This window comes from Rhinatrema bivittatum, chromosome 9 (genome assembly GCF_901001135.1).
Source record: "Rhinatrema bivittatum chromosome 9, aRhiBiv1.1, whole genome shotgun sequence".
In the NCBI taxonomy this organism is placed as follows: domain Eukaryota; kingdom Metazoa; phylum Chordata; class Amphibia; order Gymnophiona; family Rhinatrematidae; genus Rhinatrema; species Rhinatrema bivittatum.
The window spans coordinates 15459169-15484518 of NC_042623.1; the positions used below are offsets into that span (position 1 = coordinate 15459169).

Below are 25350 nucleotides of genomic sequence, written 5' to 3' on the forward strand. Positions count from 1 at the left end.
TTCTGTGTGGAACTCTGACAGTATGTGAGCCTGGAGAAGAACTTTAATGTGATTCATCTTTTTTTCTTTAGTTGTATTCAGATGGTTAAACCATTTATTTCCTTAGCATCATCTATCAGACTGGTGGGGTTATTCCTGCCAGCACATGGAGAGAGAGGAGAACTTTCTAAGCAGACTCTACTTCTCTATGTAGGCTGGAGCAGCAAGATGCCTAACCAGCATTTCTCTGTTTCCAACAGATGATGCAAATCCTATGAACAGCAAGAATAGAGACAGAAGAATCACTTTGAGGCTTTCACCTTCCCTGAAACAGTACACATCGCCTAGTGTATTGTTTTAGGCGATTCATAAATCTGAATAAAAAGAAAAGAAGAAAAAAAGTATTGTCCGAGACCTTCGGGGCTTGGCTTGTTCTCCTTCCTCCTTCAGGAACCAGTGCACAGAAGGTTTAAGTCTTCTAGCGTGATCCCAGTACATCTGTGCGGCTGAGGGATCTGGCGCCAGATGTGCAGTAGAGAGAGCGACAGCACTGCTTAAAGAAAGGAGGAAGCGCTGTTAGTGCTGAGGGGTCTTCAGCACGGGTATTTTGGGGCCTTCTCTGCTGGGCAATGTCGGCTGAGAAGGGGAGGAAGTTCACTGGGTGCCGGAGTCAACAGGTGTTGATGGCTGCGGGGCAGGTGTGCGCCATGTGTGCAGGAAGTGCTTATGGATCCGAAACGCTCTCAGTAGAAGAGGGACCGCAGCAATCTCAGGGAGGGGAGTCTGACTGCGAGGGGAAGACTCTTCGAAGAGCATGGAGGAAGTTTTTGTGCCAGCAGAAAGCCATGGGAAGTGTCATTTACTAGGACAGTTTGCAGAGTCTGTCCCCTTTGAAGTGACAGATCTCTGTTAGCCAGCAGCCAGAGCGTTCTGGACAGGCTGGGGGACCTCTCTCAGTAGATTTTACATAAAGCTTACTGCTCTATGAAACAGCTTGGCTCCTCTCTCCTTAGTCTATCTGTAGGAATAGGATCAAGGTCCTGTCCCTAAAATGCCCAGATTACAGCCAGAGGTAAAGCTATAAAGGACCCTGTTTTTGTTTTTGTTTTTTACTGGAATCAGGAAGCTCACTAGGTTAGGGGTGGCCAACTCTGGTCCTCAGGAGTAACAAACAGGCCAAGATTTCAGAATATCCACGATGAATGTGCATGAAATAGATCTGCATGCGGTGCCTCCACTATATGCAAACCTATTTCATGCAGTTTCTTTGTGGATATCCTGAAAACCTGGCCTGTTTGTGGCTCTTGAGGACCGGAGTTGGCCACCCCTGCACTAGGTCCTTTCCTTTTCCCAGTACATCTGTGAGCAGATTGGGAAATCCAGGATTTGCAGCTAAAGGTAGTGAGGTCAATGGCAAAGCTTTACCAGCTGCCTAAGAAAGCCCTGAAGGGCACCTTTTATCTACTTAAGACAGATGCATTGGTGATGGCTGTTACCTGTAAAACCACTATTCCTGTGGAGGGTGATATAACCCTTAGGGATTCTCGGGATCGTACACTGGAATCCTTGTTGAAGCAAGCTTTAGAGGCCTCAAGCTCCACTTTGCAGTCTGTGGTGGTCTGGTGGCAAGAGCTGCGCTGAAACGGATACAGCAGCTTCCACTGCAGAGGCAGAAGGTCACTCCTTGGCTGGGGGGTGAACCAGCTCTATATAACCTGATTAGAGCCTCAGCTAAATTCATAGTCTCAGCACAAAACGTCCTTAGATACTGGGCTGCAGATTGATCTTCTAAATCACACCTCTGCAAGCCTCCTTTTAAGGGAGCGCTATTGTTGAGAGAAGACTTGGAAGAGCTACTGAAAGACCTTGAGGAGATGAAGGTTCCAAAATTGCCAGTAGACGAGTCACAGAGCTCCTTTGAGGGGGTCAGCTTCTAGAGGTTGCTTCAAAGGTGCTAAGCAGTACAGACCAGAAAAGGCTTTCTTTAACCAAAGGTCCTGAGGCACTGGCACAGGGGTCAGTCCTTTCAAGGAGCCTTTAGAGGAGGAAGACTCAGAGGTGAAGGCCGCGCTTCTGGGACTGTCTTCACATTGAAGATGACTCAGATGGTTCATTCAGGTGGTGACCCAAATTACCTCGAACCGCAGGTTCTAGAGCTAATCCGGTTCAGGTATGCTGTAGAATTCAGCAGACTGATTTCAGATGCCTTTATTGTATCTCATTCTCTTTTTGTAGCAAAGCAGGGAGCAGTGTTTAAACAAAAAAAAAAGTTGATGCTGATGGAGTCAGTAGATTCTGACCTAGAAGAGAAGAGAGGTGAAGGCTGGGATTCCATTTATTTTGTGATGCCAGAGGAAGGCACTTTCATACTGATTTTAGACCTCAAAGAGGTCAACAAATATCTGCACATTTCTCTGCACATTTCACAGTTTCACTTGGAAGCTCTTTGGTCCGTCATTGTGGCAGTAAGAAAAGGAGAATGTCTCACTTTTTTCAAACTCAGAGGTTCCTAAAGTTTGTAGTAATGGGCAACCCTTTCCAGTTTCAGACTCTGCTATTTGGATTAGCCATAGCTCCAATGACTTTTTCTGAAGTGGTGGTTGTGGTGATAGTCTTTCAATGCAAAGAGGAGGGTGTTAGTGCATCCTTATCCGGATGACTGGTTGATACGAGCCAAGTCGTAAAAGGGGAGTCAGTTGGCCTTGGACAGAGTAGTGCTGGTTTTGCAGTTGTTGGGATGGGTAGTGAATATTTACCAAGAGTCAGCTGATTCCCTCCCAAAATTTGGAATACTTGGGAACTCATTTCAACAATAGAATGGAAAGAGTTTTCCTGACAGACAACTGGATGCTCAAACTGCATTCACAAATCTGACTGCTTCCTCAGGAGCAATGTCCAAAAGTGTAGTTGTACCTTCACGTTTTTGAGTCCATGGCTGCTTTGTTGGAAGTAGTCCCATGGGTTTGGGCTCACACATGGCCTATGCAATGGGCACTGTTGTCGAAACAGACTCCTCAATCGGGGAATCTTGAGATCTGTCTCGAGGCTGGCCAGGGAGAGAGGTCTGGAGTGGTGGCTTAACAGGAGAGCATTCAGAAAAGAATGGAACTGAAGTCTTCAAGGATAGGGAGCACATTATGTGGATAAAGTAGCCAAGTGGTCCCATATAGTAGTGAGCAGGTTGATAAGTTGATCAGTGATCAGGGTGATTTGGCCAGCTCTTCACTTGCTGCCAATAAACCAAGGAACGGCAGTAAGGATAATGTCTGACAATGCCATGGCAGTAGCATATGCAAACAGACAGGATGGTATCAGGTGGTCTATTGATGAAGAGGGTGGAAGTTCATCATTTGGCCATTTCGGCAACTCACATAGCGGAGATTGGACACTGTTCAAGCAGAGTATCTAAGCAAGCATTCTCTGGAACCACAAGTGTGAGCTCAAGAATTCAGAGTAGAGTCTGAATGTACAAAAGTCAGACTCCCTGAAGTTGGATCTGATGGCCACCAGAAAGAAAACCAAGGCTCAGCTCTTTTTCAACAGGGGCGACAGAGGAAGCTAGGGCACAGACGCCCTAATTCAGGAGTGGCCTACTGAAGGTCTGCTTTATATCTTTCTACTGTGGCCACTGGTGGGTAGACTCATTCAGAGGATAATGGGTCATCTGGACCTGATCATTCTCTGGTGGCTCTGGTGCACTGATCTGATGTGATTCAGGGCAGGAAGACAGTTACAAATTCCTCTAAGCAGAGTACTGTTGCATCCAGAACCAATTTTCATGGAAAATCCATCTTGATTCTCATTTATAGCCTGACCTTTGAAAGGGCTAGTCTAAGGAAGAAAAGGTATTTCTCTTTTGTGATTGTGATGCTTTTGAAAGCCTGGAAGGTAATCTGTAAATTACTTCATGGTATGGAGAACCTTTGAGACTTATTTTATTTATTTATTTAACACTTTTCTATACCGACCTTCATGGTTAAATGACCATATCAGATCGGTCTACATCGAATTGGGGAACTGTAACAAAAGAAGGCTTGGTGACAAGTATAATTTGCCTAGTAGAACATGTCTCAAGTTTTGTCCTCTCTCGAGGGTGATCTCGAGGAGGGGGTTGAGTTAATTTGATCAAGGTACACGTGGTGGTAACAGTGTGTTTTAGAGGAAGGGTTCATGAGCTGTCCTTGTTTTCTCATTCGCTGCTTCTAAGAGGGGTCAAACACAGCCAAGCCCCTTTTCATGGGATTTGAACTTAGTCTCTGGAGTGTTGTCAAGAGAGTGATGACTAGCCCTTTGAAGAGGGCTTCTTTTAAGGATGTGACTTTGAAAATAATGTTTCTAGTGGCAATATGTTAGGCTAGACGAATTTTCAGATATTCAAACTCTTTTTTGAAGGGACCCATCTGGTTGTCTTTCCTAAGAAAAAGGTACCCATAAGCTTGGTGCCTTCATTCCTGCCAAAGGTGGTCTCTGTCATCTTTAATCAGATCATTTCTCTTCCAGCGTTCCGGAAGACAGAAAGCCAGAAGAATTATTTTCTCCATGCTACGGATGTCCATGGGGTTCTTCTGAGGTATACGTTTTTCAGATTGGATAGGCTATTGGTGTTCAGTGACCACAGAAAAGGGAAAGCAGCTTCCAAAGCTACACTCCTGAAGTGGATTAAAGACGTGATGGCTTCAGCATGCATCAGCAAGGGGTGGGAGGTCCTGACTAGATTGCATGCCCACTCTATCCATGCGCAGGCCTCATGTCCCAGGGGATATCTGCAGGGCCAGCAGTAGGGTCATTCTCTAAATATTCTAGGCTAGAGGTGAGGTAGCTTTTGGCACAGGAGTCCTGACAGCCGCACTGATTTCCTCCCTCCCCACTAGTCTGGTCTGTTAGGTATGCGATTCTATGGAAGGTGAAATTTATACTTAACATTAACTTCCTTTCCTTTATTCCTACCAGACTAATCCAGATTTCATCCTGGAAGATTGAGATTCTGTGCTGAATGGAGGAAGGTGTGGACATTCTCTTTACAGAAGATAAGAGAGGAGGAAGTGGAAGGAGAAGGAACAGGATGTTTTTGTTGGTAATTCAGTTTGTTGTGCTGGAAGCCCCCATTTGGATAATTAATTTCAGGCTTGCATACAGTATACTGGCTAAGCATCTTGCTGCTCCAGAGAAGTAGAGTGTGCTTAGAAAGCTTTTTTCTCTGTCTCCATATGCTGGCAGGGGTGTATAATTGACTGGCTGGTAATACTAAAGGAAAGGAAACTAATAATAAACATACATTTCAATTTGGTTAATTCGCATTACAGGTGTGAACAATTCTAGATTTCCTGCAGTCTAGACAAGGGTTTGGCATTGAATTTATATAAAGTACAGGTAGCAGCATTAACATGCTTTAGATGCCAAGTGGAAGGGACACTGGTAGGTACTCATCCGAATGTCTGGTTTCCTCAGGGCAGTACCAGCATGGAACCTTAAGCTGGTGTTTAGGACCTTAACAAAGGCACCTTCCCTGCTGCTGGCAACACCTCTGGGAAGGAGCCTTCAGGGGATAAGTGGGAACCAGGACCCCTGGATCTGCTGCGGGCTAGAGCTGATCAAGGATTACCAACCCCCCGCTCAACCTGAGGGATGGCCCACAAAGGAACCTAACACCTCAGGGAGCGTCTTCTAACTTCTCTTCTTCTGTCCCTTCTTTCTTAACTGCAGGTTTGCACCTCTGCCATCTGCTGGAGTCAGAAATACCGAGGGACGGCAGGTGACACTCTTGGTTATGTAGCAGTGCCTCAATGTTTTTACTTCTCTGCCTCCATCTGCTGGTAGGAATGCAAAACCCACTTGTCTGGACTGATCTGGGGCACGAACAGGAACATCGGTTTCTCAGTTATTATTTTATAGCTTGGCTATTGAACGAAAATTGAGAAACAGATGTTTCTGTTTGTGCCCATCTTGGACTCATGGACCGGTTCTACCACTTCTAAGTGGAGCAATTTCTCTACTGTTGTCTGAATGGCTCCTTTATATCTGCATGGGGACATTAGGCATTTGTGGGGAACAGGGGCGATCGATTCTGAGGACACAGCCATGTTAAATAATCTCTAGGCCCCATCTATCCTTTGTAACAAGGGTCCCAGTCCTCGTAAAACCTTGTTAGCCGGCCACCAGCTGGAAGAAGTGAGGAGTGGGCCTAGAAATCTTCAATTAGAACATCTGAATGTTTTCGCATGGAGTCTCTCTCTGCGCTTCTCTTCTGGCTGCTCAAAAAAAATTAAATAAAATTGGTCTAACTTAGGTCCACCCCACTTGTGGGCATGACCCCCTAACTGGCCTCTATTGCCATGGGTCTTTGGAGCGACGCTTAAATGTTCTTCCTACCCCTCACCCTTGGTCTTTTGCATTCCCTGAGTTTTAGAATCTCCTAGGTTCTTTACCAATTTTTCTAGATCTTTCCCAAATAATAAGTGGCCTTTAAAGGGTAGCCTGCTTAAAAAAAAGTCTTGGAGGTTGAGTCAACCACCCACTGCCTTGGCTACAGGAGCCTTCGTGCCATAACCACTTGCTTGGACAAGGCCCTAATCAGATTATATGAAGTGGCCACCACAAACACTGCCCCCACATCTCTATCAGTGTCTACTTGCACTTTACCTACGTGCCTTTACTGTAGCCAAGTCACCACTGCTCTAGCTACATATCCACCAGATATCACCGCCTGCAGAGACAGCATGGCCAACCCAAAGGACCTCTCTTTAGAAGAGATTTTGTCTTCCAGTCCCTGTACATCCTTGAGGGCCAAGTCTCCTTCTACTGGAATCATGGTTTTCCTCATCCATTTCCAAACTTAAAATAATTGTTCTACCTCATTTTGCTGCTGAATATAATCTCCCCATTGCACTCCTGTACGCAGGGCTGTGTCCAGGGCTTGATTAACTCCCTAAAGGCTGAATGAGGGGGAAAGGCTCTGGCTGGTTTCTTAATCCCCATGACCCTTATCCTCTTCCTCGGTTAAGTGTAATAACTGTTCCACTTTTGCTATAAGTGCAGCCAGCTCCACCTTTCTAAAAAGTCTAACTGCAGCATTGTTGCCTTCTTGCAGGTCTCTCACAGTGAATCCTCCCAAGGATTTCTCAAGTCCTTTGTGCTGTGAGCCTGAAGACTCTAGGCCGAGAGGGAGAGGCTTGGTGAAAAAATGGGTGAATGGATAACTTCTTTCCCCAATCAGGGCCTTTTAGCCCTTGCCTCCTGTTCTCCAGGGGTGCATGGGGATGATCTGGGGCCTCTGTTTTCAAGTCGCTGCCTAACCTTTCATCCCCTGTATGTCTTGTACATCAGGATGATGAAATCCATTTCCCCCTCAATGTCTCCCAGGCCCAGATCCCCCACTTCACTGCCTGCTTGAAGTGGGCCTACCTTGCATTCAGTGTTGGCGTTGGTGCCGCAGTCAGGGGTCCTTTCCCTAGCTGCCCCCCCCCTTCCCCCCAGGCTTCCCTCTAACCCCCAGTGATTCACCTTTCCCATTTATCCTTCTACCCTGGCCTCCTACTTCTGCTGTCCCCTTTCATACCTGCTTCCACAATCCAGCTCTCTCTCCGCCATGGCTCTGCGGGGTAGAGGCCACTTCTGCCACAGCATTTCTCTCTTGCTGTGCTGCTTGCCTTCCTTTTGGCCCAGCACTATGCAGGCAATAAATAAAGTCCTCCCAGGCCCCAATGAGACTGGACCTTTAGAGGGAACACCACCTGTGGACCCTCTGCCACTCGCTCTTTCAGCTTTATTTTTTTTTTTTTTGCTATCCCAACCAAGGTTGCTGCCACCACAGGTCGACGCAGGGAATTACTAACAGTGCCCCCTGCTATCCCAGAATATTTAGGATAAAGTCAGAAAAAGAAGGAAGAAGTTCTCTGCCTCCACCCAACGGTGAGTGAATGTATTCCCATTAAGAGAAAACTATTTCTGCATCAAATTAGTATGAACGCCAAATTTTATCTGTGATACGTGTTTGATTTAGGCTGATTTTCCAGTAGATTTCAAAAATGCACAGCAAGTTAACATGCGTAAATATATATAAAACAGAATAGCAAAGGAAATATACAAGTATACAAATCAGGAACTAGAGATCCAGACTGATTCGTTGGAATCAATTTCAAATGCCCTCTGTCACAGAGGACAGGTCTCCTTGGGCTGCCAGTAACTGCTTTACTGTTCTTCTCCCCTTTGGAAGTTTCCATGTAGTACAGGTACCAGAAGGACACTGCCAGCTCATCCATCCCTAATGGGGCTGCGTTTCTTTTGTTAAACTATTCAACTATGAATAAGAAGGGGTTCCGTCTTGGATAAAAAGGTTTTGCATTTAGTTTAATTTGTCAATGGACAGACCGCCTTTCCAACAGTGCTCAAGGCAGAAAGCTATGGTCATGTCTAAATAACGATTAGAAAAAAATGAAGAAAGAAAGAAAACGTAAGCGTCCCACCTTCCTGAGAAGAGACGATGGGAGGTAGGTAATCAGGAATGTGCTCCTTCCTCCCCTCGGCATCTTTACTTCCGGGCTGCGGAAACTGAAGGACGTTGTTTTTACTGACAGGAAATGAAGGGATCTGATGCGGAAAGGTGACAGGTTCGATACTATGGATGTAATCTTCCAGTTCCTGGAGGTTAACCCCCATCAGCTTGAATGCTTGGCCCACATCATCCAAAACTGGATCTGTCCGGCCATCTGAAAGACAAGAGGATAAATCTGGTATTAAATAAATTTCAAAAAAAGGAGGCTGTCCCATAGAAATTTCTGCAAATTTGGAAAGATGAGATATCACAAAGTACATATTAATGAAATAATGTTAAGTAATAAGATATGACAGGATCTACCATAAGTGCAGTAAGAAGACAACGCAGTAATATGTGCATTAAAGATTTAAATACATGCCCCAATATATGCTGTCAAGCATGACTCCAAAAGCCATGTAACTTCAGCACTGCAGGCGTTTGTAAATCCAGCAGTGGCACTTACTAGCTGGAAAATGAATTGTGCAATCAGAATTCCCACGTTGCGATAGCTCTAACAAATATGAAAATCATCCAAAAATGATGAAGGAGATCACCTTTCAAGACTACATACATCCCTTGTCCCTTCTTCAGACCAATGGCCATTCCAGCCTCGTGTGTAATTACTTCAGCCACTCTTTTGTATGTTAAGACAACTTCAGTACTACCTTCAAACTGCCGGCATTTTGCAGGAGGCAACAGTATTTTCATCCCATAGTCTGCACTTTACTAACGTCTACAGCACTTTAACAGGTGATGTATCAGACGATTCATCCGACTTAATAAATCTCCAGAAACCATCCTCACCATATCTGCCATAGCTCTGAAAGCCCTTTAATTTTACTTATCTGACGCCCTCCTCTTGAAGGGATTTCTTCAACCATCATGTCTGTGTTGGTAAAAAAGGTTGTAAGCAACTACTAAAACGTACCGGTAAGGAAACTGCAACATGGACGAAAGGATTGTGGAATATCATTAACCCAGAGGATGAAAAATTCCCAGGAGAAGGACATGGGAAACTATTCAAAGTTAAATAGACTTCACCATTTCATTTGTTTTGTAAAGCAAGAGAGCTTTACAAATTTTGAATAAATATCCTGCATCAGGATATATTTGCTCTAATTCTGTATAGTTCCAATGATCAGAACATCACGATAATCCATTGCCAGAAATTGATTCTGTCAGCGTCTTTACATACTGGAATAAATCAGTTGGGGGTTGGTCCAGAGGGTGGCTTTTTGTTCTAAAGCATATGGGGATAGACAAAGATTTAAAACATGTATATGCTAGACAAAAGGCAGGATAGGGGAGATACGATAGAGACATTTAAAAGCTCTGAGGTTTGCATGCAGAAAAGGCGGGGCTCTTTCAACTACAACAACACTTGAGAACAAGATATCATGGGATGAGGACAAAAAGGGGGTAGACTCAGGAATGATCTAAAGAAATGTATTTTCAGAGGAGGGAGTGAATGAAGAGAGACAGCACAGGATAAATTCAAAGGATGTCCGATGAAGTGGTAGGGATAAATACTTAAAACATAACATGCATCAATTGGATTGTCGCTGGTGTAAGAGGCGATTGGAGCATGATAGGCAAATCTACCTCTCTAAAATGTATGCCCCCTTGAACTTTGAAACATTATTAAAATTTATCACATGGAGGGAATCTGATTGTATAAAACATCCTTTAGATTTAAAGTAGGACAATTCTTTATTGATAAAGTTGATTTACTAACCTCTGTCCTATCAACAGTCAATGATGAAATAATTGAATACTATATCTGTACAAGTGGTAAGAACATAAGAAATTGCCATGCTGGGTCAGACCAAGGGTCCATCAAGCCCAGCATCCTGTTTCCAACAGAAACTAAACCAGGCCATAAGAACCTGGCAAGTACCCAAAAACTAAGTCTATCCCATGCTACTGATGCCAGTAATAGCAGTGGCTATTTTCTAAGTCAACTTGATTAATAGCAAGTAACGGACTTCTCCTCCAAGAACGTATCCAATTCTTTTTTAAACCCAGCTACACTAACTGCACTAACCACATCCTCTTGCAACAAATTCCAGAGTTTAATTGTGCGTTGAGTAAAAAAGAACTTTCTCCGATTAGTTTTAAATGTGCCACACGCTAACTTCATGGAGTGCCCCCTGGTCCTTCTATTATCCGAAAGAGTAAATAACAGATTCACATTTACCCGTTCTAGACTTCTCATGATCTTAAACACCTCTATCATATCCCCCCTCAGCCATCTCTTCTCCAAGAACATTTGAGGAAACTAATCCTACTGAAATTTATTGTTATGGGAAACTAAATTCCAATTATTCCCCCCTTAAGTGAATGCTCTGATGTGTCATTTAAATGTTTGAAGGAAGAAATTGTTCCCTTTTTATCACAATTAGTGAATTTTTCCCTAAATGAAGGAAGCATTCCTGCCATCTTAAAAATGGCTTGTACTAAGCCAATCCCCCCGATAATTTAACTATAGACCCATCTCGAATCTACCTTTTATAACTAAGGTCCTCGAAAAAATGTCTTAAAGCAGCAAGAGGTTTTAGATTTGCACTCGTGCTTAGATTCTCAACAATTTGGCTTTAGAGTAGGCTACAAAACAGAAACCTTCTTATTGTCATCATTCGAAGCTTCAGGCACTGACTTTTTTCTGGTCCTCCTTGATTTATCAGTAGTGTTTGACATGATTGATCATAAGATTATGCTACAACATTTAAGAGAAATTGGAGTAGGTGATGTAGTTTTAAATGGTTTACGTCTTTTCTTGAAGATCGCAGCTATAGGGTGGTATCTTCAAGGGAAATCTTTAGTTCCTTTAAATTGAAAACGGGTGGCTCCTCAAGGATCCTATCGGCAATTTTATTTAATGACTATTTGGCCCCTGTTGGTCATGCCCTCGCTGATCTGGAGGTTGGGTATGGAATTTTCACTGACGACATACAGTTTTCTGTACCCGTGAGACCAAAGCCGAAACCTGCAGAAAATTTCTGTTTGCTTAAAGTATTTGAATTAGTGGTTGGCAAAGAATAAACTTGTCTTGAATATGTCAAAAACTGAAATTTTGTACCTCACAAGATATCCCTCATGGGATTTTCCAAGGAACTGAGTCATTGATGGGACATCAATTACTATTAGTGATAACGAGAAAAATCTGGTTTTTATAATAGATACCAAGCTATCACTCCGCCCTCAGATAAAAAAACGGTAGTACTAACGTCATATTTTAAGATACAGATACTTAGAAGAATTTGACCCTTTTTGGATGTTTTTGACTTAAAAATGGTGATTCACTCAACAGACTTGTCCACTATCCATTATTGTAGTGTCCTTTATTTAGGTATTCCAAAAAATGCCATACGAGTTTTACAATATGCACAAAATTCTGCCATGAGAATAATAGAGCGAAGTCCATCTTATTTTCACATTACTCCATATTAAAACACCATTAGTTTCCTGTTTCCTGGCAGATCAAATTTAGAGTTATGATGATAGTCCACAATGGAGTGAAAGGCATTGCACCTCATAGTATAAATACTGCTCAAAAGATGTATTGCCCAACCAGAACACTGGTCAAGATCCCAATTGAACCTAGATGTTCCTTCTTTTAAATGTGTTCCTCTGGAAGAGTTTAGGGACTGTCCTTTTTTGTGTTCCGGGACTGAAATTGTGGAATGCATTATCTAAACAGTTAAAAAAAGAAACAACCTTAATTGATTTTAGGAAATTGTTAAAGGCCTATCTTTTTACACAGGCTTATCAGTTGTAAGTTTTGAATACTACTCATATTCTGTCTGAGATAAGTGTAGAATGTTCTTTTATTTTAATTTTTGATGTTTATGTATGTTTATTGTAAATCATCTAGAACTGTAGATAGGCAATAAATAAATAAGTGTGTAGATGCGCAGACTAGATAGGCCGTAATGGTCTTCTTCTGCCATCACGTGCAATTCCCTAAAGTGCCTCTTCCAGTTATGCATATCCCTGAGCCTCAGCATGGCTTTCCCAGGTATTCACAGTCTGTAGCCAGCAATACATAAAACACATTCTGAATCTTTTCTCAGTGATTCGTGTACACCCAGCCCCTGCAGCACATGTAGCATTCAACTCGTTAGCAGGTTTCAAGAACAAGATGCGGTTTTCTACAGAAAACGAAATTCAAGACAGAGGGTCATGATATAAACCAGAGAGAGGCCCAGAGGAAAGATAAGAGAATTCTTCTTTTGAGTGGTATATGCCTGGAATAGCTTATCAACAGAAGCGGTGGAAACAAAAATTGTGACAGAATTAATACATGCATGGGACAGCTACAAAGGGTAGTGGTGAGAATCTGGTGGGGGCAAGGGGGAAAGTTGAGTAAGAAGTGGGGGGCCTGGGTGATGGTCTAAAAATGGAAATGCTCATCTACCAGGAACAGTGGTGGACTCAACAAGAGAGATCGATTTAGATCAATGAAACTTGTAACCCTGACAGTTGGGAGACATCCTTAAGAGCAGTGAAGGCAGGGAGAACTAATCATTATCTGGCAATATCTAAGTTACTATGCTTTAGGTTTCCTTTCAACACAGCCCCATCTTCAAGTTGATAGGAAGCCAACCTCTCTCTCACACCCACAACACTTGAAGGGCATCACACTCAGAAACAGCAAGATTATTCCAGCAGAACACTGCCAATGGGTACACTTTTTTTTTTTTTTTTTACACTTCTGAAGAAAGGCCCTATGGGATCTCCGCCAACATCCTTAGATCATTTTTTATGATGATGTCAATAAAAGGTAATCCAAACACAGAATCAAGTTTTCTACAGGGTTAATACGCTTACTAGGATTCTGCACTGCACAATTTTTCTCTCTTAGACACTGATCTGATGAAGGGTGCGCAGATATTGAAAACTTGTCATAGTTTCTTATCTTGGCCCAGCAGTTCCCTCCCTGCCCCTTTGGATTTCTAGCTCACTCAGAACTGGCCTCTATTTGGTGGTAGTGCATGATCCTTCATTCTTAACAACCTGGGGGGGGGGGGGGGGGGGGAGTTCCCCTAATTTTATATCTTCTCCCAGTTCTCTGACCTTAGCCTATTTACTGCAGTAATCCTTGGGAGTGGACAATTAACATCTCCCTCTGGATCCTGGCTAAGGTGGGCCGCTCTCTTCCTACATGCTTTCCAGACGGCTAAGATCATCCACGGAACCTCCATAAGAACCCCATCAATAAAAGAGATCACAAGAAATTGACTCTTGGCGGGAGCAGCACCTGCTCTTTGGAAGAGCTGACAAATGCATGACTTCTCTTACTTCCGAAAACAAAAGCCTGGCTTTTCTATCCAGCCTTTAACGGTGAACCAGAACCCCAAAGCTGCTAAACTGGCGATGGGAAACTGCATTGGCTTTTCACCCCCAACTGCCTTAGCCGTGCTGCTATAACCCAGAGGAGCTTTGCTATGGAACTATGTATTAATTATTCGAGATAGGTTTATTAGATTTAGGCCATGAGGCGCACCTGGAATCATATGGCGATACTGCTGCTTCTCTAAACTCATCACCCCTTTATAATCGTACGGTGCAAATGTCCTGTTTGCAAAGTGCAACCCAGGTTAAAGAGGCAGGCTCTAAATGCAAGAAAGAAGCGAGCCAGTCGGCTCCTTGGGTGTCAGCACCGCGGCGGGAGTCCCCTCTTCCTGGGGGTCTGGGGGCTTATTCAGTCCCGTCAAAGGGTGGCCATAGGGGTTTGCACAAAAGTAAAATAAAGATTTAAATTGCGTTCAACAAAGCAGAACACCCCCCATCAAACTGCTGCTGTTACTGCTGACGACGACTTTAATTCTACGGCCAACAACAAAGAGGCGGGGCCTGAGGCGGAAACCCGGCGCTCTGTCAACAGGAGAGCGAGCGCGTTATAGCGCGGGCTGCCCGCCCCCCCCGTACTCACACAGCTCCGAGTAGCGGTGGCAGCCGCGGGCCAGCTGCTGCAGGTAGCGCTGCAGCACGTCGGTGAGCAGGTCGCAGGCGGTGAGCTGCACCGAGTCCCAGCCCAGCGCCTGGCACACCTGCGCCACCGACACGCGCAGCAGCGAGCGCGAGTAGCTCTCACACATGGCCTCCTCCCGCCGCCGCCGCCGCCGTCGTCGTCGTCGCCGCCGCCGCCGTCGTCGTCGTCGCCGCCGCCCTCCTCATGCTCCGGCGTCGGCGGGCGGGAAGAGCAGGAGGCCGCGTCAAGGCCCGGCGCGCGCCAGCCCCGACGCCGCCATGATCGGGCGGCCAGAGCTCGGCAGACCGTGCCGGGGCACTGCCGAGCGGCTCGATGGGGGCGGGGCAAGGGGGGGGGGTGCTCCCGCGCGCGCAGGCCGATGATTCGGCGGGGAGGAGGCGGCGCCAGTCCAACCAGGAAGTGCCCGGGAGGGCGGGCGTTCGGTTGCTGGGGGTGATTGGGGCGGTGCCTAGCGAGGACAGTTACCATGGCGACTCAGCAGCTGCAGCGCCAAAGCTTCCGGTTTGCTTCCGTGTTTGGGTTTTTTGTGTGACTTAGGACGTAGCGCTAGAGGCCTGAACCTATCTATCCCGTGCTATGGCGGAGTATGATGTTGGGTGGTTCAGCCAGCGGCTCTAATAATTAAAGTTAGCAGCAAACTGGGAAAAATGAAGTTCATGGTGCTGTTAAGCAAGAATAGGCACTAAAAAAACTTTCCCTTTCGTTTCATGGGATTTTTTGTTTCTTTGTTTCTTTTAATGTTCATTTCTCTTCATTTTATTTATGTGAAACGAAATAAACAAAAAGGAGCAGGAGAAATACTTGGGGAAATGACACGTAAATTAAGGTGCCAGAGTCCCTGTCTTCTGCATCAAAACAAAACTCGCTGCTGAAATTTTTTATAAAGTTACACAAAAGTAAAATAAAGATTTAAATCGCATATAACAAAGCAGAACCAAAAAAAAAACATTAAACATATTACTTCTACTGCTGATGACTTTTAATTCTATGTCTAACAACAACAAGGTGGAAACCCGGCACGCTCTGTCAACAGGAGAGAGCGCTAACGTCGCGGGACGTAGGGACTTCGCCTATTCTCCTACCCCATAAAGCCAGTTGCTTACCTGTAACAGGTGTTCTCCTAGGACAGTAGGATGTTAGCTCTCACAGATGGGTGACATCATCAGATGGAGCCCAGCACCGAAAACTTTTGTCAAAGTTTCTAAAAGCTTTGACTGGCACACTCAGCATGCACTATCAAGCTCATAACATAGAAAAATTTTTATTTATTTTATTTAACAGCTTTTAATATACCGGTGTTCGTGCAAGCACATCACGCCGGTTTACAATAAACTTGAGAAAGGAGGAAATTACAAAAAACAGGGAGTGGGGGAGTGGAGCAGGAGCGAAGAGAGGGGGGGGGAAGAGGGGGGAGAGAGGTAAAGGAGGAAAGACAGCAGCTGAGAAAGGTACAAGGAACATATCAGTATTTACAGGATAGGTTGCTTAATGAGGTTAGAACAAGGTTGATTTTTTACAGCGGTTAATGAGGAATAAATAGATTATATAATGATATATATTAAAGCTTAATTACAGCAGTTATGGTGGATTATATAGATAACTTATTAAACAATTAAACACATATATATAAAGTATTAGCTTATTTACAGCAGTTACAGCAGGTAATAACGGAGTCTTGATTTCGACATATAGGTTGTAAGTTTTAACTGGGTTACAGTGGAGCACGGTGGGAGGGTGGCGGGGGTATAGGGAAAGGGTGAGGGGAGGGAGGGTGGGGGTATGGGTGGGTTGACGGGTGAGGATAATAAGAGCAAAAAATAAAATAAAGGAGAAACCAACTCTGCGGGGTGGCGAGCAGGATTGCTGAGGACTAACATCCTGCTGTCCTAGAAAAATACCTGTTACAGGTAAGCAACTGCGCTTTCTCCCAGGACAAGCAAGATGGTAGTCCTCACAGATGGATAAATACCAAGCTCCAGGCTGTTCCTGGTAACAACTAAGACCAATAGGGAAACAGCTTGGTTTCAACTTCAAGGGTCTTTGGGAGGAAGAGTTAGGTTTAAGCCTGGAAGAGATTGCGCAGGACAGATTTGCCGAATCTACCATCTTGTTGACTATCCTTGTCCAAGCAGTAATGAACAGTGAATGTGTGTAGGGAGCTCCACATCACAGCCCTGCAGATTTCAACAAAGGGGCCCACCCGTAAGTGGGCCACCAACACCGCCATTGCCCTCACAGCATGACCTTTAACTCTGCCATCTAGATGAAGACCCGATTGTGCATAGCAGAATGATAAGATGCAGTCTGCTAGCCAGTTGGATAAGGTCTATTTGCCCACCACAACCCCCATTCTGTTCTTGTCAAAAGATATGAACAGTTAGGCAGTCCAGCCTGATGAGCATTCTAAATAGAAGGCCAAAGCTGTTTTGTAATCCAACATATGTAGAGCCCCTTCCCCATTGTGGGAATTGGGCAACACAATGGGCTGATTGATGTAAAAAGCAGTCACAACCTTCAGCAGGAGCTTGGGATACATACATAGGACCACATGATCATGAAAGAATTTTGTGTAGGGTAGGTACATAACCAAAGCTTGAAGCTCGCTTACCCTATGAGCCGAAGTAACTGCCACCAGGAAAAGGACTTTCCAGGTAAGGAATTTCAGTTCACAGGAGCGCATAGGCTCAAAAGGAGGATGCATGAACCGTGCTAACACAATGTTGAGATCCCAGGACACAACAAGAGGCCACAGAGGGGGCTTAAGCTGAATCAGGCCCCATATAAAGCGACCTCCTATAGGCTGAACCGAGATGGATGAGCCAGCTACCCCACTATGGTAAGCACTGACCGAGGTGGTTTTTGAGTCCAGTCTCAGAAAGGTGCAACAGATAATCCAGAAATCTCGGCATTGGGAAAGTGAACAGATCTAAGACCTGTTCCCCACACCAGGCTGAGAACCTCTTCCACTTCAACTTATAAGACTTCCTGGTGGCCACCTGCACCTGGGACACATTATCAGACAGATTCAGGGGATGAAGAACTAGGTGCTCAACAGCCAAATCATCAACACCAACGCCCAGAGGTTTGCATGTCACAGCATGCTCCAGTCCTGAGTTATCAGGTCGGGCGCAGTCCCCAGGCTGATGAGAGTCCTCATCGACAGATCTTGGAGGAGAGGGAACCAGACTTGCTTGGGCCAGTACGGTGCCAGTAGAAACCTAGTCCCCTTGGAGCTTCAGGAGAGTCCTCATGAGAAGCAGAATAAGAAGATACACATAGAGGAGACCATTGCCCCAATGGAGGGCAAAGGCAGCGGAGGCTGGGAGTCCATCCATCCTGAAGAGGGAGCAGAAGTTGCTCACTTTGCAATTGTAGGGGGAGGCGAAGAGATCCACATCCGGAATTCCCCACAAGCAGAAAATCCAGGCTGCTACTGCCAGATTTAAGGCCCACTCGTGGCTGAAAAGAGTGGCTCAGGTGGTCCATAAGTTGAACGCCCCAGCCAGGTATGTTACCCGTAGGGATAGATCCTGCGACAGAGCCCAAGCCCAGATCTGCACCGCCTCCTGACAGGAGGTACAATCTTTTGCCTCCATGCTTGCTGATATACCACATTGCTACCTGATTGTCTGTCCGAATCAGGACTGCTTTGTAGAACAGCCAATCCCGAAACACCCAAAGAGCTTAGCGGATCGCCCGAAGCTCCAGGAAGTTTATCTGGTACCAAGCTTCCTGAGCGGTCCAGTTCCCCTGTGTGTGGGGGGAGGCATTGGTGGTAAGGACTACTTGAGGTAGCGCAGGTTGGAAAGGAACCCCCGTTCAAGATTGGAGAGATTCTCCCCCCAGGACAGGGAAATCCTCTGGGGCTGCATGGTGGAAACACGAGCGCAGAGGTCATGGGCACAGAGCCAGTCTCCTCTCCTGAGAAGCAGTATCAAAGTGCCCAGAGAGACCATCTTGGACTTTTCCATTTGGAGGCCCCCAGTTTTCTTTGGTATCAGAAAATACCTTGAATAAAATTCTCGCCCTTGCTGACAATGGGGAACGGGTTCTACCGCTCCCGCCACTGGGAGAGTGGAGAGTTCCGTTAGAAATATATCATGCAGGACGGACAAACCCCACGATGGACATTGGGGAAAGTATGTTGGGACTTCTCTGAAGTTCAGATGATACCCCTGGCAAACGATGGCGAGGACCCACTGGTCCGATGTGATGAATGGCCAGCGGTGGGCAAAGCCAAGAAGCCTTCCCCCCCCCCCCCAGGGGATCGTATGCCAGGGGTACAATGCACTGACTCATGTTCCTTCGCCTCCAGTCAAAACCCTGTAGCCAGGGCCGGCTGGGCCCTGGGGGTTCGTTGCTGACAGGAGTGTCATCTGGAACCAGCACAGGACATGCAAGTCCGGGTGGCCGGAGGATAATAATTTTGCTGCCAATAAAAAGACTTCCTTTTTGGTTGGGAAGATGTCTTGGCAGAGGAAGGTGGGTCAGAAGCACTAGCGGTTAGCTGTTGAAAGGTTTCATGGTGATCCTTCAGCTGGGTTACCGCATCCCTGACCTTATCCCCGAAGAGATTTTTCCCCTGTACAAGGGAGGTCAGCAATTTCTCTTGGACTTCTGGATGAAGTTCGAAAGCATGGAGCCAGGCCATCCTACAGGTGCTGCTACCAACGGCGGCCACCCGGGCTGCTGGTTCAAAAACATCCTGCTATTAAGTTCACTTAGAGAATAGCCACTGCCATTAGCAATGGTTACATGGAATAGACTTAGTTTTTGGGTACTTGCCAGGTTCTTATGGCCTGGATTGGCCACTGTTGGAAACAGGATGCTGGGCTTGATGGACCCTTGGTCTGACCCAGTATGGCATTTTCTTATGTTCTTATCGTAGGCGGATCTCACCTTGTGTTTTCCAACTTCCAGGCCCTGTTGTACAGCAGCGGAGAACGACTCCTGTTGCTGCTGTGGCAGTTGTTCTGCAAGCTCTTGGACCTGTTTCCACAGGTTCCGGTTGTACTGGGTAATGTGTAACTGGTAGGCGGTGATATGGGCGATGAGTATAGTGCCCTGAAAGACCTTCCTCCCTAAGGTATCCAGCTCCCGAAGCTCTCGCCTGGGGGAGGGGAGAGAAGGGGGCAGAAGAATGGGTGCAGGAACGCTTGGCCTTTTTGAGAGTTGACTCCACCACCACAGATTGGTGGGGGAGATGGCATTTCTCAAAACCTAAGGCCTGTTGCACCAGGTAAGTGGCATCCGCCTTCCTGTTTACCAGAGAAATTGAAATTGGGTGTTCCCACATCCCAAGGAGAAGATCCTTAAACATGTTGTGGCTAGGAACAGCCACTATCTCCTTAGGTGCATTGACAAACAGGAGAATTTCCAACATCTTATGTCGTGCATCCTCCTCAGTGAGGAGTTGGAAGGGAATGGTTTTGGCCATGGCCTTGACAAACCCTGCAAAGGAGAGGTCCTCCGGGGGAGACTGACGCCTTTCCTCTGGTGGTGAAGGTTCTGAGAGGAGGTCAGCAGTGTTTTCTGAAGAAGACTCAGAAGAATCAGCTCACCAGGGATCGTACGGGCCCTCCTCCTCACTTAGGTCCCCAAGGGGCCTGCGTGGGTGAGGCTTGTCCAGACCTTTCGGTCTGGGCACGATGGCACCAAGGGAACCAGTGGCATCGGCGGCAGGGAGGGCGCCAATGGCCACATAAGGCTCAATGGCCTGGGCACAGGTTCGGAGAACTGTGGCCTCAGGACCAAAGCACCAGATGGCGCTGGCAGTCAGTGCATGTCTTCCTCCTCGGAGGACCCAATGATGGGAATCGCTCCCAAGGAGGGTATCGGTGGCCGTTGGGGAACCCATGGTCCCCCAGGCACCAAAAGGACATCCAGATGCTCGAGCAGCGGTGACAGTAGAGATGGTGAGGGCTCCGGCCCCAGGTTCAGTGCCCGTAAGGCTCAGAGCACCGAACCCTGCACTCTGCGGTCCAACACCTCCTGGAAGTCAAGTGAAAACAGGACTGATGGGGGTTCACTGCAGCCCCGAGAAGGCTCAGTGCCCAGCATCTGGATCTGCCAGAGGATGGGGTCTCCTCCTCCTCACGGGACCTCTTCAGTGGCGGCAGGGAAACCGCTGGTGCCGCACCAAAGCCAGAGCCGTGTGCCGATGGCAACGCTTTTGGGGTTTCCCCAGTTTGTTCTGGTAAAGGATAGCCTCCCTATTAGCCCTGACCCTTCAAACCCCGCTGACGAGCCCTGATTTTTTTTATGTGGAAACTTACATGCCATCCATATCAGAAGTTACACGGTAGGGGACCCCAGTGCACACCCATGTTGATTTGTGCACCTCTTAAAATCACTGCAGTGCATGCTGGCCCGATACTTGCCTATCTCCTGCCTGAGGCAACAGAGGGTAGAGCAACTTGCCCAAGATCACAAAGGGCAGAAGTAGGATTTGAACCCCAGTATCCCTGGCTCATAGTCTGCTGCTCTAACCTCTAGACTACTCCTCCACTCCAAGTCTTCTGGACTTTCCTGTGGGCCATGCTGCTTGAAAGTCTACTTTTCTCCCTATTTTACCTGTGGCTTCAATTATTTCTACTGCTGATTTATCTACACCTGGTGCTTTCTTTTATTTTGTTCACATTTGATGGCATTTTCCTTATCTAAAAGGAGAATAGCTTGTTCATATTATGGTCTGTTTCTTCTTTAGCAAGTCATTGAAATAGTGCTTACACCATTCCGGTACATCCTCTGGCAGCAGTGTAATCGCCTTCCTTGTTCATCAGTCATTATTTCAATCCGATTATGCTCTGCCTCTTTATTCCTCATCACTTTTACTTTCTTGTAAAATGCTTTAACCACTCTGTTTCCCTCCTGCGCTAATATCTTCCTGAAGCCATTCCCAGAGCTCTCTTTGCTTTTCTTATTTCTCTATTAGCCTTTAAATTGGCCAGAAGGGAAGCTAAGTATTTCTCCTCCATTCTACAGTGGGCTCAAGCTTTCTGTACTTCCTTTTTCTTTTTAACTATCTCCCTAATTTTCTGTCCACCATGCTGATCCTCTACTGCCTCTCTTAATTTTTATAAACCTCTGCTATTGACAGTCAATGCAGCTTTGCACGTTCACCCAATTTTCTCATAGTTCTTTCTAGACCTCCTTTACCGTCTTATTCCTCTAATTTTGATGTTTTAATGACATCCTTCTTTGTGTACCTTAATCTACATTTCCTCAGTTCCCTACCTATGAGCAGCACCAGTTTATGATCGGTGTCAATGATGGTACTGCCCACAAATCACACACTGTCCTTATCTTTCACTCTTGCTAGAATGTAATCAGTTTGGCTTTTAATTGTCCCAGTTCATCCTGAATCTCAAATAAACTCATGTAAGTCTTCATGTTTCAGCTTCATTGCCATTTTGTAATCATAGCTTAGGTATTCTCTCAGAGACCTTTTTTTTTTAATTTCTAAGATGTTCAGTACCATTCATGGATTGATTATTAAACCTACCCTATATTTTATTGTTCTTCATCTCCACTCCTGAATAACTCATCATGTAGTCTTTAGAAACGACAATGTGGTTAAATTAGAAATTTCTTGAGAAAGGAAGAACACTTAGAGCTCATTCTCACTTGGAATAAAACAGAATGTAGCTAAATGCTCGAAAATTGCACCTATTACAATACCTGTCTGAAAGCATTGTTGGATGGGCTCCAAAATGATTCCTCTTTTCTCCTGATTCTGTGTTTCTTTATGATATTGCTTTATTTCAATTTTTCATTTTGCAGAAAGTGTTTCTTGATTGATAGCAATTTGGTTTATGTGAGGTTGTAACTAGCTTTTAATAAACCAAAAATTGGTGAGTGGAAAATATCCAACTGTATACAGAAAACCACTACACAAATTGAAATACGTCAAAGCAGTGGATCTGACTTTAAACATCTGCACTCACACTTGAAAAATCTGAATTATTTGATGCTGAAGCACAGCTAGAAAACCATTGTTTCAAGTCACGTGGAGCAGCTCACTATTACTAAGAAAACAAGAAGAAAATTTCACTGCACCCATATTTTTCAATTTTGCAGCAATTTCCTCTCTCAGCAAGTACCTACAACCTGTTCAGTCTCAATCACTTTACCAGAATATTCTTGTGTGCTCCTCCAGTCCTTTGCTGAGTAACTTCATATATAATACATCATGGAAGATCCAGGGGCTTAAACTAAGGTAACCAGACTCCAGTCTCCACATTTAAATAAAAAAGAAAATCAAGACATAAAAAGGTGTTGAAATAGCAAATACCTGTCAAAATTACAGCAGATCCTAAAGCTATCTTGGCTTGCAGTTTGCAAGACCTTTTCTTCAAATTGTATCTTTGTTGTGGACAGCAGGTTGAACCCATAAAACTTCCATTTCATGATTACAAATTACTGAATGCTGAGGAATGGTCAAATACGTGGCAATTAAGATTCAGTGCAAAACGTGCAGTTTCATGTACTTGGGCCACTGGGGCTGGTGAAGAGCTGATGTGCACGGACCAGCTCAATCAATCTCGGGGTGATAGCAGCCAGTGAACTCCAGGTAGCAAAACAGCAGCCAGAGCTAGAGGGATGCTGAGGTGCACAGGGAAAGGCAAAAATCTGTTACTAGGGGGACCACAGCCAGAGCGCTGTGTTCAGTGCTGGAGGCCCTGCCTCAGAAAGGACAGAGTCTAGAGATGGTCCAGAGAAAGGCAACCCAAAGGGTACAGGGTCTGTGCCACGAGCCCCATGCAATGAGACTAAGGACCTTAATATGATACAGACATTTAAATACCTGAAAGCTATTAATGCACAAGCAGGGCACTAGGGTCATAACGTGAAGCTGCAAGGGGATATTTCCAACATCAGGAAGGATATTTTCCACACAGAGGATGATGGATACCTGGATTGCCCTTCCAGAGGTGGGGGAGGAAAGAAAACAGGTACTAGAATTAATAAACAAAGAATAGGATGAACACAGAGGATCCCTGCAGTCAGAGGATGGTAGCGAAGCACTGGGTAATCTGCACAGAACAGCAGTGCTGGGCCTGCTTTCTGCATCCAGGGACACAGAGTGAGGTGGTTACCATCTTAAACAGCAGTGGTATAATGGTACCAGGGTGTTTGTTTTGGGAGAGGAGGCGGCCATCACTTTGGCAGATCTTGGGCGCAATCAGGACAGCGGTAGGAAAAGGAGTGAGGGGCAGGCAGGAGACTAGGTCTGGCTATACCTAAACTGGATGAATCTGTTCTGTGCTGACATCATGGACCATTTTAGTCATTAGCTGTTGTTACGATGTAATGACTTCTCTGCATGTGTGGCATACAACAAAAATATAAATCACATGTTTCTTTAATAGAAGTGGGGTGGACCAGTTTTCAAAATCACAATATAGTTACGGATATAAAGAGGTAAGAAATATAGGGGGGGGGGGGGGGGGGGGGGGGGGGGGGGGAGGAAGCACAGGAGTTCTCATTTCACCAAATGCAGCACTTTTAGGGACCTTCATTTTCCCCCGGCACTTTCAATGATAGAACAAAAAGAGACCAAGGCACATCTCTGAGGGATCGGAAATCGCCTCAGGAATTCTCAACTGGGGGAGGAAGCTTTAGGCAGGAGAGGCTCAAACTTTTCTCCAATTTAAAAGTAGAATTTCTTCTTCCAAAAAGGTACAGCGATCCCCATAGGGATAGCATCTCTACATCTGCTGGAGATGGAGAGATACTGAAGGGCTGAGGTCACTGCAGGGCTGTATCGAGGCTGATGTCAGCTTTGAAACCTGACTCCATCTCCTAGCAGGAGAACATAAACCTATTGGTCCTGAGTCCATCTAGGTACACGCTGGCAAAGTTCTGTTTTTAATTTTGCCCAGGACTTTCAATGATAGAACAAAAAAAAAAAAAAAAAAGAAGTCAGTTCAATATGGACTTTGATATAACACACAGGATTAAAGTCAATGAAAAAATGTTACCATTGATTTATTTTAACATACAAATACCCAGGAAAAATAAAAATACAAACTAGATACTAAAGGTCCATAAGCCTATTATACAGAAAGAATATGACAGCAAGCAGTTGAAGACTGCAAGAGCCCTCCTGTCTTCCCCGTTTCCATTCCAGTTACAATATGCTAGAGCTCAGCTGATCTCCAGCTTTACCTTCACTTCACAGCCAATGATTCTGCACTTGTCCTAGGAATTCTTGCATTCGTTACTTATTTCGGCTTCCAGCACCTCCACTGGGAGGCTGCACCCTTGCTCCGAAGAACTGTTTTCTAACCTTCGTTTGTGTTCCCTGCCTTGAGTTGTAACTTTTTAAAATAATGTCACCCTTCCATCTAACGCCTGTGAATCTTTTGTTTTAGAACTTTTGCAGTGAAAAAAAAAAAAAAAAAAGATGCTTACTGCATTCATTCACTCAATGCACGGTTAAGGTGTGGAAGCTGTTGCCAGAAGACGTGATCAAGGTGACTAGCACAGCAGGGTTTAAAAGAGGTCTAGACAAGCTCCTGGAGGAAGAGTCTATAATCACATTATTAGTCAGGTAAAGATAGCTATTGCTATCCTTGGGACAAGTAACAAGAATTAAGTCTACTTTATGGGATCCGCCCTATACTTGTGACCTGCATTGGCCACTGTCAGAGACAGGATGCTGGGCTCAAGGGACCTTTGTCCGACCACCCTGGCACTTCTTATAAATTTGAAAGTCTTTCATGTTCTCCCTTTTTCTCCTCGAGTATTCATAAACAGGTCTTTGCATCTAATGTCAGAGCTTTTGGTGCAGACTGCAGCACTTTGCTAGCCCTTCTCTAGGCTGTTTCTCTTCTTTCTA

At 45.3% G+C, this 25350-nt stretch overlaps 1 protein-coding gene across 2 annotated transcripts in view; it reads right to left on the minus strand.

Moving 5' to 3' along the window:
• Positions 1–14853, minus strand: part of TAF3 (TATA-box binding protein associated factor 3) — a 251788-nt gene extending 236935 nt beyond the window's left edge. The window contains exons 1-2 of one of the 2 annotated variants that reach the window (XM_029615440.1): positions 14448–14853; positions 8442–8684 (exon numbers count right to left, since the gene is read on the minus strand). In XM_029615440.1, coding sequence (XP_029471300.1) covers positions 8442–8684; positions 14448–14613 — 409 coding nt within the window. In that variant the 5' untranslated portion in view covers positions 14614–14853. The remainder of the gene's footprint in view (positions 1–8441; positions 8685–14447) is intronic. The other variant, XM_029615441.1, reaches the window with a different exon arrangement.
• Positions 14854–25350: the final 10497 nt, after the last annotated feature.